The 19210-nt window shown below is 39.1% G+C and overlaps 1 protein-coding gene across 5 annotated transcripts in view; it reads left to right on the forward strand.

Moving 5' to 3' along the window:
* MAP3K20 (mitogen-activated protein kinase kinase kinase 20) overlaps positions 1-19210 on the forward strand; it is a 124724-nt gene that overhangs the window by 65403 nt on the left and 40111 nt on the right. For all 5 annotated transcript variants that reach the window (XM_043505300.1, XM_038422262.2, XM_038422263.2 and 2 more), the window contains exons 9-11: positions 1985-2059; positions 7325-7431; positions 13861-13996. In XM_043505300.1, coding sequence (XP_043361235.1) covers positions 1985-2059; positions 7325-7431; positions 13861-13996 — 318 coding nt within the window. The remainder of the gene's footprint in view (positions 1-1984; positions 2060-7324; positions 7432-13860; positions 13997-19210) is intronic.

A 19210-nucleotide genomic window follows, 5' to 3' on the forward strand; every position in this document is an offset into this window, starting at 1 on the left:
ATGCATCCGATGTAGCTCACGAAAGCTTATGCTCTAATAAATTTGTTAGTCTCTAAGGTGCCACAAGTACTCCTTTTCTTTTTGCGAATACAGACTAACACGGCTGCTACTCTGAAACATAAAAGTCAGTGCAGAATTGGTTCTAAAGCATACTCACTGAGGGCAAAGATCAACCTGGTGCAAAGGGAGTTCCTAAGAGGTTAAGTAGGACTTCAGTGGTGCCTGGGTTTTGTTTGAGTCTTCTGCACAAAGGTGAATTTCATCCTTCTTGAATATTTTCCATTTTAATCCAGACCTGCTCCATCCCCAATATGAATGCTCAGATTATGGTTGGCATTAGCTAATGACAAATTAGTACTGAGAATATCTTCTTTATTATGGTATGATAGCCTTGGAATATGCTACCTATATATTACCTGACAAATTACATTCTTCACACACAAAGCAGATGTAATTGATGATTTCATGTCTCCTGTTAATTTATTTTCCATCTACTGGAACAGTGAGGGTTACACACAAATGCCATAGCAAGACTAGCAGACATATTTTTAGGCAAATGACTTAACCGAGTATCAAATAGCAGTGCAATTTGTTTATGAAGTATAGGAATTTCAGTGTATTTCTTGTACAGAAAGCTTTTTCACCAGCAATGCATTATTTTAATAATTACACTCACACAATAAAGGCATTACTGATCTCATGTTTTCAGTTTTTGTCTTGTTTAAATGCTTATGCGGACAAATTTGTTGTACTCCTATTTTGGCATGCTGTGGCTCATATGGCTTTGCAGGTCACGTTGTAGTAATATAATGGTATAATTTGATACAACTTGCTCTGCTTTACTTGTGCAGAGCCAGAATTAGTGCAGCAAAGTGCCTGGGGTAGCAAGTTGATTTGAATGGAACTATAATATCTTGGTTAGATCATCTTTATAAGCCTCTGTCCTGTTTATAGCACTAGAGAATCATTTTTCCATCTTGGCCTCTCAGATTTCTAGGTCCTTCCAGATCCTCCAATGAAGAACCATTCTGTTGTGTATTTACATATCTATTTTAGTTAGTATCAAACATCTGAAGTCAGTTAACTGAGGGCCCAGAGGTATCGCCTTATAAATGTAATGTGGTAAAGATGCTCATTTCATCAAATGTAGAGATTGGGTTTGGATCTTTCCAGACTGGAGAAAGAGTTTGCAAATTAAAAGTTGCCTCTAGGATAGCCTGTTTTAGGTATCTTTCTAATTTCCTACAAAGGAAACCAAATTGGTTTAGAACTCGTTCCCTGTTGCAGCAGTCTTGGTGGTAATTGTTTTTTAATTGTACAACTAATTGTTTTAGTACTGGCCTTGAGTTCTTTTTTTGAGCAACTGATATCACAATTAATCTATCTGGCCACAGCTTCATTAAACTTACCTTGTGGAGTAAGGTTCTCATAGAAATCTTTTATATTTTTTAACTTCATCACCTCCTCAGACAATACAATGTGTATTTCAGCCATTTCTTTGTGATATCAACAGTGATTTTAATAAAATATTGCTGGATTACTTTATGTGGGAGAAAGGGGTTAAGTTTTCTCCCACATCACATTTATATTTACATCTGTGGACACCCAGTAATGCAGTTAATTGGATCCAAACATTTAATATTCATTTGCGAGACTTTCCATGGGCTTGCCTCATTTGACCTATTGGGCACTTGTTTGTTTGTTAACCTACTCTGTTTGAGTATTTGCTCCACCCATCCCTTATGGGTCTATTAACTGTACCTGTCCATGGTGTTTTCTTTTGGATTTTGTACATTGATCCTCAATTATGGACTTTTGTCATACTGACCTTTATTCTGTTAATGGTTATTTTGAACAAATTACCTCATCTTTTTGCTTGCAACATCAAATGACCAGTCTTATGGAAAGTATTATGACTAAACCATTAAAAAAAATCAAATACTCTTTGCTATCATTTAATTGGTGAATCCTCTTTCCATTGCAGAGATTAACTATTCCAAGCAGTTGTCCCAGAAGTTTTGCAGAACTGATGCATCAGTGTTGGGAAGCTGATTCAAAGGTAATTTCATTTATTGTGTTCATGTTAAATGTATCTATTTTCTTTTTCGTCTTCATCAATTTAGTATGTAAGTCTTACTTAGTAGGGCACAGCTGGCCTATTACTGCTGCTGCAAACCAATTCAAAACTGTTAGCTAGGGCTTTTCATTATGATGATCTAGAACATATTTATGGCTGGATGCCTCTCTTGCCTTCTAAAGCCAGACCTGTTTAAGGAAGTCAGCATTGGGATACTGACTGGAACAGCTGTGCATAAGGTAGGATGGGAAGAACTAATACATTTTTTCTGTAACTTAATGAAAAAATAGTTTAGTTCTTACCTATAAAACAAATTTTCTTCATAAAATTATTTCTTCACAGATGTCCCAAAGCAGTTGCACATATAATGTAATAATTAAAGGCCTGATTCTGACACCCTAAGCACATTGGGAGCATTTGCAACATATGTTCCTGCACAGTGTGAATAAGGATGGCAGAACAAGCCCTAAATTAACATGAAAACAGAATAAAAAGCAACTTCAAGAAGAATTGTTATATCAAGCTAGTAAACCTTTGCACCTGTTTAACTGCCCCTGTGGGGATAACTACAGGAGTAATTTAAAGGAATATTTACTTAGTAAAGGCTCATATAGATGATGGGAAAAGTCCATTTTAGTTCAGTCCACTGCCCTATTCTGTTGTATAGAAAATTAGTTGGTAAGATACCTGTGGAGGTAGCTGGAAAACAGTTCATAATGGCATCAGCTTTGTTATCAAATGTGAGAAGGCATTTCCTTCTCTTGTGAAGATAGGTAATGAAGGAAAACGATATTGCTTTACTCAGTTTGGTGGAGTCAGAATTCTGGTCCCGTTGAAGTCAATAGGAGTTTTGCCACTGCTTCAGTGGAATCAGGATTTGTTCCTGGATGAATTGGCTACTTTAAAGCTAGATCACCTTGTTGCTTGGAAAGAACCTCAGAGGGAGATAGGAAGAAGAAAACCTTCCTTGTAGAGTTTTCCCCAGATTTTTATGTGGGGGACAAGGCATGTTCTCTCATTGAATGAATGGATGGTTCTGTCCCTCAAGACCCTTGAGATCCACCAACAACATGGTGCCTTCCAGATGAAGACTCTGTGCCTCTTTATTGCAGACTCCTTAGCCCCCTCCAGTTTCCCATGAAGGGAGTCCCTTGGTTCCTAGACAGCTCTGATGGAAAGTTAATGCAGCATCATGCTGCTTTTCTGCAAATTGCTGGAGCATAACAACCATTTCCTTAGGCCACTTCCTCGTGAGACACAGATCTCCAGAGATGGTGCTGAGAAGATGGCCCTTCTGTAAAAGAGGAGAGAGCTGCACGTGGAGGGACTCTCTGCATAGGAATCTAAGGTGACAGCCTAGCCCCTAGTTATAAAGGGTTCTTCTGAAATATTGGTGGCCAACATGCTTGTTGTTAAAGTCATCGCTTCAGAGGGAGTATACAGTGCAATCCTTGTTATAGACTACTGTGACCTTATTGTAATACCGCAATATGCAAATCCCCTGTGATTTGCCTGTGATTAGTCTGTCAGTTTTTAGGCTTTGCTTTCAATTTTATAGAATTTCTTACTATTTGAAGAAAATTATCTATCCCATTGCATTGAAATCACTATGAATAAAGCATGCATAGAGGAATTTTATTTATATAGTAAAACCTATAAGTTAAAGTAACTTTAGTAAAGTGCTTTTTACATGGAAAAAAACAATTTATGTGCTAAGTATTAATAATGATTATTAAAGAGCACCTCCAATAGGCAACTGCTTGTCTTAGACAACCACTTTCAAGTGTCCCCATCTCTACTAGACAACCTATTTTTTTAAGAAATTAGATAGTTGCTTTTACAAGATTTCTCCTATTGATCTCTTTATTTACTAGAGATGTTTACGTTAAAACAGGGTCTTGTATTTCTTACATTTTCATATGTTTCTACAGCTTATCCCTCACCTGATGTGGGACATCATAAATTATTAGAAATACCATTACCATCTGAGGCTTGGGAACTGGGAGAGGTAGTTGGAACAGATAAAGTAATAGAAGCAAAGGACCTGTTTGTATACAAACTTGCCAAGTAATAAATATTAAGTGAAGGAAAACACTGAAAATATTAGTCATAATTCATTGTAATTGGAATTTCTTTTATAAAGTTTTTCCATGAGACATTGAGATGTAAATGCCAAGATTTTAAAAAACGACTAGTGATTTTGGGTATCCAACTTGGGACCTCTTTCAGGAGTCTTGTTTTCAGAAAGTGCTGAGCACCCACTGACTGAAAAGAAGATATCTCAAGCTGGGCACCCCAAATCACTAGTCACTTTTCCACATCTTAGCCAAAGTCCTCAATCTGTGCTTAGTGTTTTTATTACATTAAAAGGTACCTTCCCCTTTTTTTAAAAAAAAATATATATATATCAGTGTAGACTTGTTGCCTCCTTCCAGCTCCAGACAAAATCCCATCTACCCTCGAGAGAAAAGCTGTTGCCAAGGCTGATTCAGGTACCTACCAGACCTGTAAAGCAGTTGGTGTCCACATACATAGATGCACAAGCATTCCCAAAACAAAGTTTTGACAACTCCTGTGCCTGTCCTGGTGCACTACTTGCCAATTTGGTAATGGTGTGTGCAGGAGCCTCAGGTATTGTATTGACCATTGTATTGCTTCATACAGCTAACTCAGTCACTCAATGCTTTGAACTGACCTTCAGAGACAGCTCTGTTCTCTGTCAACCGTTATATTCCCTCCCTCTGTTCTAGGCAGGTCTGAGAGCAGTATAAGAAGTTGTTGGCTGGTCTCAGCCCTGCCCAGTACTTCCCAAAGACCCCCAGAAAGACGTACCAAGCAGAATGCGCACAAACATTCTGGAAATGAAACTTGTATTAATTTCAATACTTTATTGCTTATGTAACAAGGGGCTTGACATGCCTCTTTTGCAGACCATGGCATTGTCAAAGAGGGCTGCCCCAGGAACCCTGGGTAACAGGGCTGCTCTCTCTCCATCTGCTCCTGAAAATCAGATAATGCAGCTAGTTTAGTAAGGATACACTAATCACCTGTTAAGTGATTGTATAGTGTTTAATAGCACTACACAAATACATTAATGGTGTCTGGGGTTTGCAGCATGTTCTGGGAGCTGTCCCAGTTGCATGTCCCACACTCCAGGCAAACAGAGATGGAACATCAATGAAAAGCCATTGAAATTACAGGAATGCATTCTGCATACATTGCTACTCAGAAACCCAAATCAGGGCAAGTGACTGCAGCCCTGACCTTGTGCATTTCACTGGATTTGGGTCCGCAACAGCTAAATATATGAAAAGAATAAAACAAGTTGAAAAATCATCTCCTGGCCTCCTGGAGCAACACCACCCAAAACTAGCAATGATTGTATTCTGGGACTCAAAGCACAGAACCTATCCGCCAGTGGGTGCAAGGGAGCCTCCTGCTAAGCTTTACCCATAGCATCATCCATGTGGAATTGTGTGATGGTGTAGTCCCTGTCCTCTATAATGCATGTGGGGATTCACTATCAGGAGAGAACCATTGTAACAAACTACTGGGATTCTTTACTAGAAACATTTTATAGAATTATAGCAACAGGTACAAATAAAGTACTGCCAAGTTCGCACTTGCTACGTGTTATGTTCCAGGTTACAGTGCAGGGAACTCTATGGGATAGGAGCCAAAATGCACAGGTACAGCAATGGCTGGGTAACGCTCTTAGTCGCAGAGAAAATCTGCTTGCTGCACCATTTGCCTGAAATTGTGTAGATGGACCAAAAAATGACAGACAAAAAAGGCCTCCAGTTAGCGTTGAATAGTGCAGCACTACTGTATAAGAGAGGTTGTCTCTTTTTTTGTTACACGTTTGACACTTTTTATATGCTGTTTGACATTTGAAATAAAGAAATTGTCTCTCTTTTATAATGTAGAAATCACTTAGATCTTCCTGGGAGAGACACCTCAGCATTGTTCCTAATTGTTTTTGTGCACCCAAATTAAAATGCACGTTTTAATTGCTGCATCTGTAATTTTAGCAGAAATGGTGTAATTACCGATGAGATGCAGAGAGAATGTGCATCGTCCCTTTATTATGTATCTAAATTTTGTCTCAACCTTTTGTCTCAACCTTGCCTGGGGTCTGTCAAACAGACTAACGGAGTCACTGCTCTTTCAAGAAATATATTTAACTGTGGCTTTTTCAGTTTTCGACAATTATCTTACTCTATAGCTTCCTTTGTGACTGCAGAAAGTAGAAAATGCAGAGAAGTTGTGACTGTTCTGAATGATGAGTAAATTTAGTTTTCATAAAGGGGTTTAAGAATGACAGCCTTTAGTTGTGCACAGGACATGAACAACACATGCATGGGTACTGTGAATTTCCCCCCCCACTGCTTTGCCAACATGCCAGCTTTGTCATGGAGGAATCACCACAATTGTCCTGATGTCTGTTCAGCCCCTGACTTCGGCTGAGACTACCAACAAGGGTGCCCGTTATGGAGGGGCAATTTTTGTAATGTGGACCTTTCTCTAGTAGGAATTGAACTGAGATCTCACACTCTGGTTACCAAATGGCTTGTAGCTATTCGGTACAAGCTATTTGGTACAAGCTATTAATAGTGTTGGGCTCCTACCTGTGACCTACAGTTGCAAAGCTGTGTAATGAAAGGCATTACCTTTCCCTGGGAAGCGTCCTTCTCCCAGATTAGGACTGTTAGTTAGAATTTTCCTTCTTTGCACTAGAAATCCGTCTTTCTAAGCATTATAAATCCCTTATTATATTGTTGTTGTTGTTGTATTAATTATTTTGCATTGTGGTAATAGCAGGTTGGGGCCCCATAGAATCATAGAATATCAGGATTGGAAGGGACCTCAGGAGGTCATCTAGTCCAACCCCCTGCTCAAAGCAGGACCAATCCCCAATTTTTGTCCCAGATCACTAAATGGCCCCCTCAGGGATTGAACTCACAACCTGGGTTTAGCAGGCCAATGCTCAAACCATTGATCCCACCCCCTCCATAATTGTAGATTGTACCAGTTTCTGTGCTTAGTAAAAAGTAAACAGTTTAAATATATGGGTTTAGAATCATTTTTCCATGAGCTGAACACCTGATAATTATGTAGGCAGCATCCCAGTCTGTGTGCTGTTTGCAGGCTTGTGCTTGCAGTTGCAGTAGGAGAAATCCCATTAATGTTTTTACATTGTCCGATATTAAAACAAAACCCTGATTATTGTTATCATTTTGTCTTCAGAAAAGACCATCTTTCAAGCAGATCATTTCAATTCTGGAATCCATGTCCAATGACAGCAACCTTCCAAACCAGTGCAACTCATTCCTGCATAACAAGGCAGAGTGGAGGTATGCTTCTTTGCTTCCATAATAAGATGGTATGGTGTTCATGTGAAATGATGTGGGCAAATTAAGACTCTTTCCAGAGGGTTAAGTGCCGAATTGTGTGGCTGTCATTAGAGTTACTAAAAGGAGAAGAAATCAGACTCAGGTGGCAAGATGGCAACCTCTTTTTTAATACAAAATACTTGTTCTGTAGATATTTTTGGAACATATATGATCTTGTTTTTTTTTTCCAAGACTACCCAGAATGTTGTGGAACGTGAGTTATGAGTCAATACGCTTAAGCTGTGCATTTTATTAATATTACACTTTTTAAGTATCACAAATGTATTTGGGTTTTGCCATCCAAATCTTAAAACCAGGTGTGTGTATTCAGTCTCTAACATGAAGATATTTGTGATTCAAGCTACATATTACTGCATTTGTACATATCTGTGTGTATAAGTGTGCAAATTACATGTTACACAGGAAAGGGACATAAAAGGTCAAATTTTAAAAACAAGCCTACATTTATGAGTCTGAATCTTTGCATGTGCAGCCACTTGGTGTTATCAGTTGTGCATCCCCGTGATAGGACTTACTTCTGCCAACGCCATTATTTGTGATAATGCACAAAAATTGTTTGAACAAATGATACAACCTGTTTCCAGTGGTATGGTTACAAATGGAGACCCAGGTAAAGGGCCCTTTCTGTTATCTGAAACAGTTTTTGATCCAATTTTCAATCTATTTTATGTGTGTGCAAAGAATAACATAAGAGAAATGTTCCAAAATCTTCTTTCTCAGTATGTAAGCTTAGCGCGTCACAATATTTCTTAGTATTTGGACAAGAATTTTGAAAGCAGATCTGCACAGGCAGAGAATTGTTACCAGATGATCTGACTGCAGTCTATATTAAGAAGCTTTGGCCACTATCCAGGTAAACTGGGAGCACAAATACTCAAATATTCTGTGCCTGCAGCTCTGAAAACAAGCAAAGGAAAACATTCAAGAAAACTGGAGCTGGGAAGTAAAGAATAAGGAAGAGATTATAGACATGGAGTTTAAATAAAACAATCCCAAACTTTGTTGGTGAACTTCAAAGGGGAATTGATAACTAGGGAATTTTATTGTGTGTGTGGAAAAAGTGAGCACAAGATGGGATGTTTGAGCCAGGTCACATGATGAGAGTATAAATAGCATGTTTTAGAGCTGACATTATTCCTGCACTGACTCAGCAGAGAATCTGGTAATGCATCTCGGCTCTCAGTACAGTATACTAACATTTTGCGCCATCTGCTGATATAAAATGTAAACAGCATGTATACTAGAAAATCTGCAATTTGATCTTGAAGTGCCCGGTACACAACAAATTTCTAATGTATTGATTTTCAGCTATCTAAAAATATTATTTTTGTTGAAAGTTCAGCTAGGTTTTATTTACCAGATGAAGGAATCTGTTGTTCTTATGTTTAATTCTTTAATTAATTAATTCTTAATAAAGAAGAATTATGTTTAATTTAATGTTTGTTTAAACTGCACTTAAGTTGTTGGATGGCTTCTATTTGTCACATTTATTTTTATAAGGAATCAATACATCTGTTTCCCTATCTTCTTCCCTCCATCACTCTTCCCCCCACCCCAGTTGGGCTTGAGATATCTTTTGAATATGCTTGTCTCTCAAATAGGGATGCACCAGATTCTTTTGGGATATGAACTGTTTGTTGGACACCATGATTCTTGCAGATTTCTGGACTGGTATTTTATCTGTGTTGCATTTTTGGTAGCAATCAGAAGGCAAAAAATGTTGACAGAATAAGTCTAATCATGCGGGTTTATTACATGACCACAAGCAGCCTCCATGTTTTCTGCCACTATCCCTTTAAACTTTGGCAAGATCAGTCCTGCTACTATAATGGTAATTGCTCCTTTTTTTTTTTTTTTTTTTTTTTATAATCCAGATAGCTGCCTTTTGCATTATTGAGTGTTAAACTTCATATAAGAAGTTAATCCAATGGATCTGGTAAGGAATATTTATATTAGAGATGGGCAAGTACTGAGATTCCTGAAGGAACCAAACAACTATCCACTTAAATCTGGTCCATTCAGCAAAGTAGATACCTGTTGAATTGACATTCAGTAAAATTAAACTTTTGTTCTTTTGGCAAGTTTATTCCTTTATCAGGAATCTTCTCCAGATGGCTTATCTGTTTTATGAAATATTTCATTTTGGGGCACAGAAGCTGTTGCATTGTGAATACTAGTTGATGTTTTGTAAACATAAAGCACTGCAAGTGAAAAGTGTTGTTCTAGCCATGGAAAAGCATTTCAGCAAAGGTATAGTTTCAAGATAAAAATGAATTTTATAGAATTTTTCAGAAGAGTTGGTAAACTTATAAACAAGGGAAACAGGAGAGGAAAAAAACTTAATCATGATCAAGAACAATTCTCTTGGAAGCAAAGATAAATTCTGAGTTAAGTAGTCAGAGAAATGTGACACAGTTAGAAAGAAACTGGGGTGTATGGAGGTATAAATAGTCGGGTGTGTGGAGACTCCATCCAGCAGTTGGGCTGAAAAGGGTTTACTCTACTGCTGATTAGAATAAGAGCCACAATTGCCTGCCCTGCATCTAGGGGCATGTTTTCATGTGGACACTCAGGGAAGATAATGAGAATTAACTAAAGGTGTGCAAATTTAAAGAGTCTTAGTTAAAATGCATTAAATTCCTGTGTGGACTCTCTTACTCAGAAGTAAAGTGGCCCAAGGGGATTAAGCTAAAGCAAACTTGAGGCCACTGTACTTCAGAATGAGAGCAGCCACAAGGGGCTTTAAGGCACTATAACTAGGGGCTTTTCTACAATTACAGCGCTGCGGTGATACTGCTGCACTGGCAGCACCGCCGTAGCACTTAGTGAAGATGCTTCCTATGCTGATGGAGGGCTTCTCCTGTTGACATAGTTAGCCTACCTTCTCGAGAGGTGGTAGCTATGTTGACAGGAGAAGCCGTCCCATTGACACAGTGCTATTTACACCAGGCGTTAGATCAGTATAACTGCGTTGCTCAGGGGTTCACACCCCGAGCGATGCAGTTATACCAACCTAAGTTTCTAGAGTAGACCAAGCCTCAGGCTCTTTAAATTTACACCTTTAGTTAAGGTGAATTAACATTCCTGCGTGTCCTGGTGTAGACATATCCTAGGAATTTGGTCAGTAGCAAGTTGGGTCAGATGTAGGTAAGAATAGGAAGTGCTGTCAAGAGTTAGCTCGGATGATGACTGACTGCAGAAGTCAGAGAGAAGATTGGAGCCAAGGTTGAGAACAGGGATGTGGCTCTCTCCTTGCAGAACCCCTGGAGAGGTGAGCCACGCTCTGTTGTTTACATCTGGGATTAGGCTGAAGCCACTCACTGCTGAGGAAAGTCGATTTGCATTTGTTTCCCCCTCAAAAGGGTAGAGCGCTTTTTTGTTTTGTATGATGATCCACAGTAAATTGCACCCGAACAGGGCTATATGATGCCACAGAGTACATAGACTCTTCTTTTGGACTTACTGTGGCTCTGACTGGCATGAAACAGAGAACTAGAGAGTTAATTTTGTATAGCATGGACAGAGTAAAGATAGGCAGATGGCAATTTGTCCCATCTCTAATATGTCGTTGATTGCAAGCTTCCTGTGATGTCTGTTGGTAAAAATCCAAAGTATTTGATTTAATATGTCTGTTTTTATCATTGTTTAAACATAACCCATATCATCATCTTCTTCCCCCATATCTGATATTTTTACAAATGGAGGTCCTTGTTTCTGACTAACAGTCTCAGGACTGGCAACATAAAACTTATCTTGAAGAGCATATTTAATAATTCTTTCTGCAGGTCTCTTATTAGGGTTGAAAAGTAATGTAAATGTTCATTGTTAAATAGAGATTGTATTTAGTACGCATTTTTTTCATTATATTAGCCACATTCTTACTTTTTTTGAGAGCCTCTATTCTGGCTATTTAAATTTGATAGTATTAATGCTTGTTTTGATCTATCAATGAAAATGCAAAACTTAAAAAAAAAAATCACATACAAGTCACCATTTTTGTCTGTATCATTTATAATAAGACACATTCTCTGAGACTGTAGGATGAAATGGTTCAACAAAATCAAGTAAACAAGATCAAACTGCAGAGCTACAGATACACACGTCTTATAATGTATGTTTCCAGCTGCTGTATTTATGAAGTAACAGACTCATTAACTGGGCAATGTACGGTAGCTTTCTCTTTAATTACACTGTTTTATTATATACAGTGGAATTATTTTTTAGAATGCAGCTGTTTTCGCAGACTGACCTTTTATTATAAGAGACGTTTCTGTCTAATGAAAGAGATAATTACAGTACACAGTATGCTTTTGACATATGGAAAGCTATTGGTACCAGGACTTTCCTGTTGCAGAATTTTATTTAAGAGAAAACTATAATTTACATATTTTAAAATGTATAAAACTACATATAAGTAGCAATAAAGTTGAGACACAAACTAACAAAAGCAATGCTAACAAGTATCCTCAAATTGTCCTTTTGTACACACAATAGATTTAATAATATACATGGTACATAACGTACATTAGAATATTAACGTCATCCGTTTTCTTGTTCTTGTCATTTTCAGGCCTTTTAAATTACACAATACTTAGTAGACTTGGTCCTTTAAAAAGGCTAGATGTTTTAGTCAAAAAATATATTAACCGTTCTCCTCTGCAAAACTGGCTGTAACAGTTTTTGCAAGACCTACAAGATGTGCCTGGAAATCAAGGGACTGACAGTTATGTTGTTTGCTGGATCTTCAAAGGCCAGCCTTGGGTGAAGGGATTGTGAATCACTTATGGTCTTTAGGAAAAAACTAACAACAAGCTTTCAACCCTAGTAATCTGTTTGCATTAGTTCATATTTTCAAGCCTACTTCTTTTCTTTTCTTTTTTGAAATGAGGGTTGAGTTCCCCTTTATGTTTGTAGGTACCATATTGGAATGGTACATGAGCTTTCACAAACTTTCAGCCTGAGCTGCTTAAGGTGGGTGTTGCAGCTGAATCACCCTATGCTAGATTTGGAGGAACACTGCAAAAAAAAAAAAAAAAGTATTTACATTCTTTCAAATAAACCCACAATTCACTTTGCTCCAGTGTTTGCAGCCCCTTTTATTTGTGTTTTGCAAACATCTGTGGGAGCAAATGTTGTTTGCAAGATTGTTTTGTGGAGGTGGAAAAACCTTGTGAATAGTTGTTTAGGAGCATTTGCAGCTGAATTGTTCATATGGCCATCTTGAAACCTCCCTATGGGAGTTTAGAGAGCAGAAACAATGCCATGTGACTAACCAGTCAGACAGCATGAATAGTGGACATTTGAGGCAGCAATCAGGGTTCACAGTTTGCAGCAATCTATAGGCTACACTTTGTTCATATAAGGCATTAGTCAAATAACTTCAAATAATGAGTAAATAAGTACAAATCAAAGTCTGTTCTTGATTATTCACAAGGGAAAACCTGGGCTAACATCAATTAATTATTTGTTTGGCCCATCTCTATTATATACAGATTAGTGTACATATTATAGAAGAGAGATTGTTGAATGATCTTGAAGGGGACTGATGGATGTTCCATCCAGAGACATTTTGATGCTAGATTGGACAAGCCATTAGAAAATATGCTAAAGGGAACAATCTTGCAGCTAATTCACCCCTCACAGATGAAACTTTACAAGAACGGTTTTGAAACCCCCTTTCCTACTCTTTCTTAACATCCCATCTCTCATACTCATTCACACCCTTATAAGTCCTTTCTTTTAATTTCAGAGTCCAGGTATATTATGATTTGGGCCTCAAAAAACCCGACAGCCCTTTAAAATCAAAGCTAGTTTGATGTAGAGGGGTCCAAACCAAATCCTTGTGAATCCAAACTGTGTCCCACAACTTTCTATTATTTTAAGTAGTCTGACCAAAAAGCGTTGGTGTGGGGTTACATATCTGTTATGTTTTAACCTTGAGAAACTGGGGTGGGGAAAGTCCTCTATTGAGACTGTGTATAACAAGCTTCAGCCCAGATAATATTTATGGCCAAGTTATAAATTCCAAGCAAATGAGGCTGTTAACCTACATGTATAGCAATGCTAGTGATGATCACTTCCGAACTGACTTTCCTTCACGGATAGCACCTATTTCATTTTATTAAAAGAAAAGATGGGATTTTTTTTTTTTTTAAAGCTGTAGGGTATTCTGGTTTATACTCTAGTATAAACACTACCAGTTGTTTTTAATGCTTTGAAAGGCTTTGTGTTTGGTGGTAATTAAATGTACTGCTTGAGTTAGTATTGTACTTTTCAGCTTTTCACATTTAATTTAATGTTCATGTGGGAATTATGAACAATTTATATCTGTCAGAAAAAGACAAGACTTAACCAATTGTCTCTCTGCAGATGTGAAATTGAGGCAACCTTAGAGAGGCTGAAGAAACTGGAGCGTGATCTGAGCTTTAAAGAGCAGGAGCTAAAGGAACGGGAGAGACGTTTGAAAGTATGGGAGCAGAAGTTAACAGAACAGTCTAATACTCCTGTAAGTAAAATAATTCAATCTGACTGCAAAAAGCATTTGGAGCATTGTATGAGCAAATCTAGGGAAATTCCAATGAAAGATTTCTATTATCTTCTCCATTTGGTCCTGTGGGGCTGTTATGGCCTGTTTTATTAACCAAAACAAATAATACTCTTTTTAAAATTCACTCAATGCATTATACATAAGATACTAACTGTGGGCCATATTGTGCCATCAGTAAATAAACAGTTTCCTGTTGATTTAATTGCATTTCTAAGCTTAAAAACTGATGATCTTAAATGAGAGAGCAGCACGTTCTTTATATGTCCATATTGATGTTAATCTTGAAAACTGTGTGATACAACAACAAAAATGTGCACTCTATTTCATATTTATTATTGTGACACTTCATAAATTTTTTGTTTTATATATTAAAGCTGTGTATTCAATAAAAGCACAATCCTGTTCTCGTTAAACAACAAGAACTTTTCTGTTGACTTTAATGGAAACAGGATGGGGCCCTAAAAATAATAACTTATAGTCTCTGCAGAAAAAGATTTCAGAAATGTATCTGAGTGTTTGATAACTCACTTTGTGAGGAACACATCCAAATTGATGTCTTTACATTTTATAGAAGTCCACAAATCTTGAGTGGGGATTTGAGCCTTCAGTAATTAATGTGTAGGACTGATCAACATCTTAGTACTAAAAGTGCACATTATTTAATTAACTGAAAGAAATGTGCCCATTTCCATAATACATTAAAATAAATAATATTTTCTGTATTAGCCTGAGCTCCATGCTGAGGTTTAACTCTCATTGATTTCAGTGGAAATTTTGCCAGAAAGTGGAGTGCGTAGTCAGGCCCTGAGTGTTTGAACTGGAACAGAGTTAATTTAGCATCATAATTGTGACACTTGCTTAATAGAATTACAACACTATTTCTCCTTGTATTTTCAGTATTAGCCAAAACAAATACCAACTTGAGTTTGAAATAGTTTGCCATTCCCGTATGCAATCAGTTATGATTCTGTAGGTTCAGCAATCTAATACACAATTAAGTCCTGCTTACATAGGAATATTGATTCTAGCCAATCCAGTTTACTTGCAACTTAGTTTTGAGGCACAGCATACTGGCATTTATATGAATGAAGTTGTACACATGTTCCGGCTGTAAACATGTAGTAGTGTAATGATGAAGAAGGAATATTTTCCTATATCCATACACTGTATGTTCTAAGTCGGTATCTGTATGCTTGCTTTAACATCAGCAAACTTCCAGTAACTGAGTTGTGGGTCATCTCCTATACAGTGCACAGCATGAGATGCACCATAATGAGCCAATCTTTTTTTGAGCAAGGCCCTAAGGCTGTTTTATGCTGTACTTGCTTATAATGTCCAATGTTTTCACTTGTAGCTGGCATTGCAGAAGGAAGAATTCATTATGCTAAGACCTGTTGTGCTTAACATGGACTTTTGTTCTGCATAACATTAACCCACCTCTCTTACTGCATTTAAATGATTGAGAACAGTGTGAAATACAAAAAGAAAAGGAGTACTTGTGGCACCTTAGAGACTAACAAATTTGTTAGTCTCTAAGGTGCCACAAGTACTCCTTTTCTTTTTGCAAATACAGACTAACACGGCTGCTACTCTGAAAAGTGTGAAATACAGAGGTTTATTTTTCTGAGACCTTTAATGAACTACTGTGCTGCTGAACATCTCCATTTTCAAATTTTTGTGTAGACACAAGAACTTGGCCTGTTCTATCAGGGTTGCTTTCTTCCTAGCAAAGTAGCTTCTATTCAGTGCTAATTTAGAAATAAAAAGAAATCTTTTATTCCTAGCCATATGGAAAACAGCACTGCTGGGTGTTCTCTTTGTAAGTGGTGATCCTTGCAGACAAGAGTCTCTGTGCTCCCTTCAACTGTGAAGCATGGAGGAGTGCAAATAAAACTAGAATTACATAGAGCATGGGGGGTAGCTAGATCTATGCAACATGATCCCCCACTTCTCGGCGCTCATGGGAGCTGCATCATGATGTGGTCAAGACTCCATGCCTGTGGGTGGCAGGAAGAGACAGAGTCGGAGTAGCTGCCTCCTCTCTTCAGTAATATGAACAGGTGGAACTGCCAGAGAAGAGCAGCATGGCACACTATCTGGAGAGATTCACAACTGTGAGTGCCAACTTCAGGGCAAACTGTCAAAAAGCAGGGCAGACACCCCAATCTAGTGGGATGTTCTGTGATCAGATTTCATCAACCAAATAACAAATGTGAACTCTTGGATCACTGTCCTAGTCTTACCATAGAGTCACAGATAGGCCCTTTGGGCACTCCAGTCTATCTTGCTACTCAGGCATGCTGGACTTGGTGATAAATGGTCACTTGCACAAAAAATCACAAGATCTCAGTCTTCCAGTCACTTATCTCAGATCAACTTATACCTTTGATCTCACACCAAAGACAATGCTGGTAGCCAATCCTATAGTAAACAAACTAAATACTTATTAACTAGGAAAAAGAAATGAGAGTGTTAAAGCAGACAACATATAAGCATAAATGAGTTACAATCTATGGTTCCAAAAGGTGACAGAGATGAAGTAAGCTGTCAGTGCCAAATGTCTTTTAGGGCTAATCTAGGTTGACCCAGGAGATTGCTGTTTTTGTTTCTTAGCTCTAGCCCTTGTGAGAGGCCAAACTGCAAAGAGATAAATGTGTCTTCTTGTGAGGATCTTTATATGACCTTGCCCCAGAGTTAAAATCGATGGGATCAGGGCTCCTGCACATAACTTCTTCATGGGTGGATGGGGCAATCAACTAAGTTTTTATCCTACAGTGGCCCATTTAGTCTTGATAGTCCTTCCTGATGGGCAGGAAAACCACTCTTCTTGCCCAGATTCACAAATTCAGAGCAGACAATTTTACAATTATAAAGCAAAACTTTCATATTACCTTACAGCATGGGATACAGACATTACAAGTAAGATTAATGCACGCAGCAACTTATGAGCATTTTATGGAGTCTAAACACATCTTTACAAGTTTATTACCTATTTTAAAAAATATTAACTTATAGGTGAGCAGGCCTGGTTTCCAGCTATGAATTTTCAGTGCTCAACTGATGCCTACAGCGTGGGAGAGCCTCAGCAGTGGCTGGTGCAGCTGGCACCAGGAACTGCTGGAGCAGCAGCAGTCCCAGGGGCAGCTGAGCAGCGGCCCCAGGGCAATCCCAGGAACAACCCAAGCAGCAGCAGTCCTGGGAGTGGCCAGAGCAGCAGCTCCGGGGGGTGGCCCTGTAAGCCATCAGGAGAGCGGTGCCCGGGGGCCTTGGACCAGCAGGCCACCAGGGGAAGTCAGTCTCCACTGCTGGAGCAGAGGGCCCCCAGAGCAGCAGGGCCCAGGAGCAAAAATAGTCATGGGTATTTTTAGTAAAAGTCATGGACAAGTCATGGGCCATGAATTTTTGTTTATTGCCTGTCCATGACTTTTACTAAAAATACCCATGACTAAATGACTAAATCGTAGCTTTACCCATGAGAAACTTTAACTGACAGTCCATGCAGTTTTCTCCCCTTGGATGCAAAAATGTAGGGGTCCCCCGGAAAGCACAAGGGAACTGTACTGCTAGTGAGGCACCCCAGAGAACAGCACAGGAGCCCAAGGATCTGCAATGCTTGGAGATTCTTTCCTCAAAGATCCCTGGGCTCCATAGGTTTTGAAGAGTGTGATCCATCCAGAAGGCCGCAAGTCCCTCTATTCCTCAGTCTTTTAGTGTGGTAGCACCCAAAAGATTTTTTTTTGAAATAAAGCCCACCTGCTACATGGAGTTTGCTTGAAGAGAGAAAATCCAAAAAAGTGAAGGTTGGGATTCTTATCTGTGTGGCTCTAATCTACTGTAAGTGAAGCAAGTAGATGTGTTTGAAGTTAATGGGAAGCATGTGTTAATGCACAGGAACAAACACAGGGAAACTGTTCTGGGAATCGAGCTGCGTTAGCCATAGGCTGAATAGATGGTTGTCACATTTAAGGGGCCAGTCCTGAGCAGCTCTTCTTCTAACTGCAGAGTTTCTCCCCACACCTGCATGAACCTGATCTCTGCTCTGTCTTGTGCAGTGGGCACTTTTTGCGTCTGATATTCTGTGGCCATAACATCTCTTGTAAAGCACTGCTGCACAAAGGAATCTGGGGCTAATTTGGAGAATAAAACGTAACCTGCTGCACACACTGTTTCCACAACAGGACACACATCTGAAGGAGGAAAGTCTGAAAGAGAGAAGGGAGTGGGTAGGTTCCCCTGAGCTGGATGTGCTAGAGGAAGGAAATTGGGAGGGATTGGTGAAGGTGTGCACCAAATTCAGTATTAACTTAGACTGCAATGTGCTTAGATCTGGCCATTTAAAAAAAAATAATATGGATTTCTGTTGTGGTTGCAACTGGAAACCCAGCTGTGGAGCAGGGCTCTTTTGTGCTCCACTGTACACTCATAACATAAAGACAGTCCCTCCCCATAACAGAGCATCCTTCCGTTCACCACAGAAATTGTGTGGACTCCAGTGGTTGTGCATTCATAGCACCCTTTTATTTTAAGTTCCTTCTGCCATTACCACAACAGTCCCTGTACAACAGGAGAGTTACAATATCTATGTTTCTTTGGCCCTCTTCCCCAGACCTGAGGGGAACTGTGGTCTCCCTTCCCTGAGAACTTAGTATGACTGGGCTCAGCTAGTCCTGTTCCCCTGTCCCCAGCTCTTCCTTCCCATGCATCTTTATCAGTAATGGGCTGATGGGCTAATTGAAGCTTTATCCCACCCAGCCCACCAGCCTGATAATTACCTCAGTCAGCTTCCTCTGGGAACTAATTAGCATCTGAGTGATCAGAGTTCACTTCCTGCACTCTGTCACACTTCCTCAGAGAGCTCTTAGACACAGATTTTAAAAGGTGTTTAGGCATTTCTGCACTAAACTAAACGCCTGTCTCATTTCAAAAGGCATTTAGGCACTTATGAGCCTAAATCCCATTGACTTCTAATGAGTACGTTTACACTGCAATTAAAAACCCATGGCTGGCCTGTGCCAACTGACTTGGGCTCATGGGGCCTGGGCTAAGGGGCTGTTTAATTGCAGTGTAGACTTCTGGGCTCGGGCTGCAGCCTGAACTAAGGGATCCTCCCACCTCAAAGGGTCTTAGAGCCTGGGCTCCAGCCCAAGCCCAGAAGTTTACACTGCAGTTAAA

Source organism: Dermochelys coriacea, chromosome 11 (assembly GCF_009764565.3).
Source record: "Dermochelys coriacea isolate rDerCor1 chromosome 11, rDerCor1.pri.v4, whole genome shotgun sequence".
NCBI classification, from domain to species: domain Eukaryota; kingdom Metazoa; phylum Chordata; order Testudines; family Dermochelyidae; genus Dermochelys; species Dermochelys coriacea.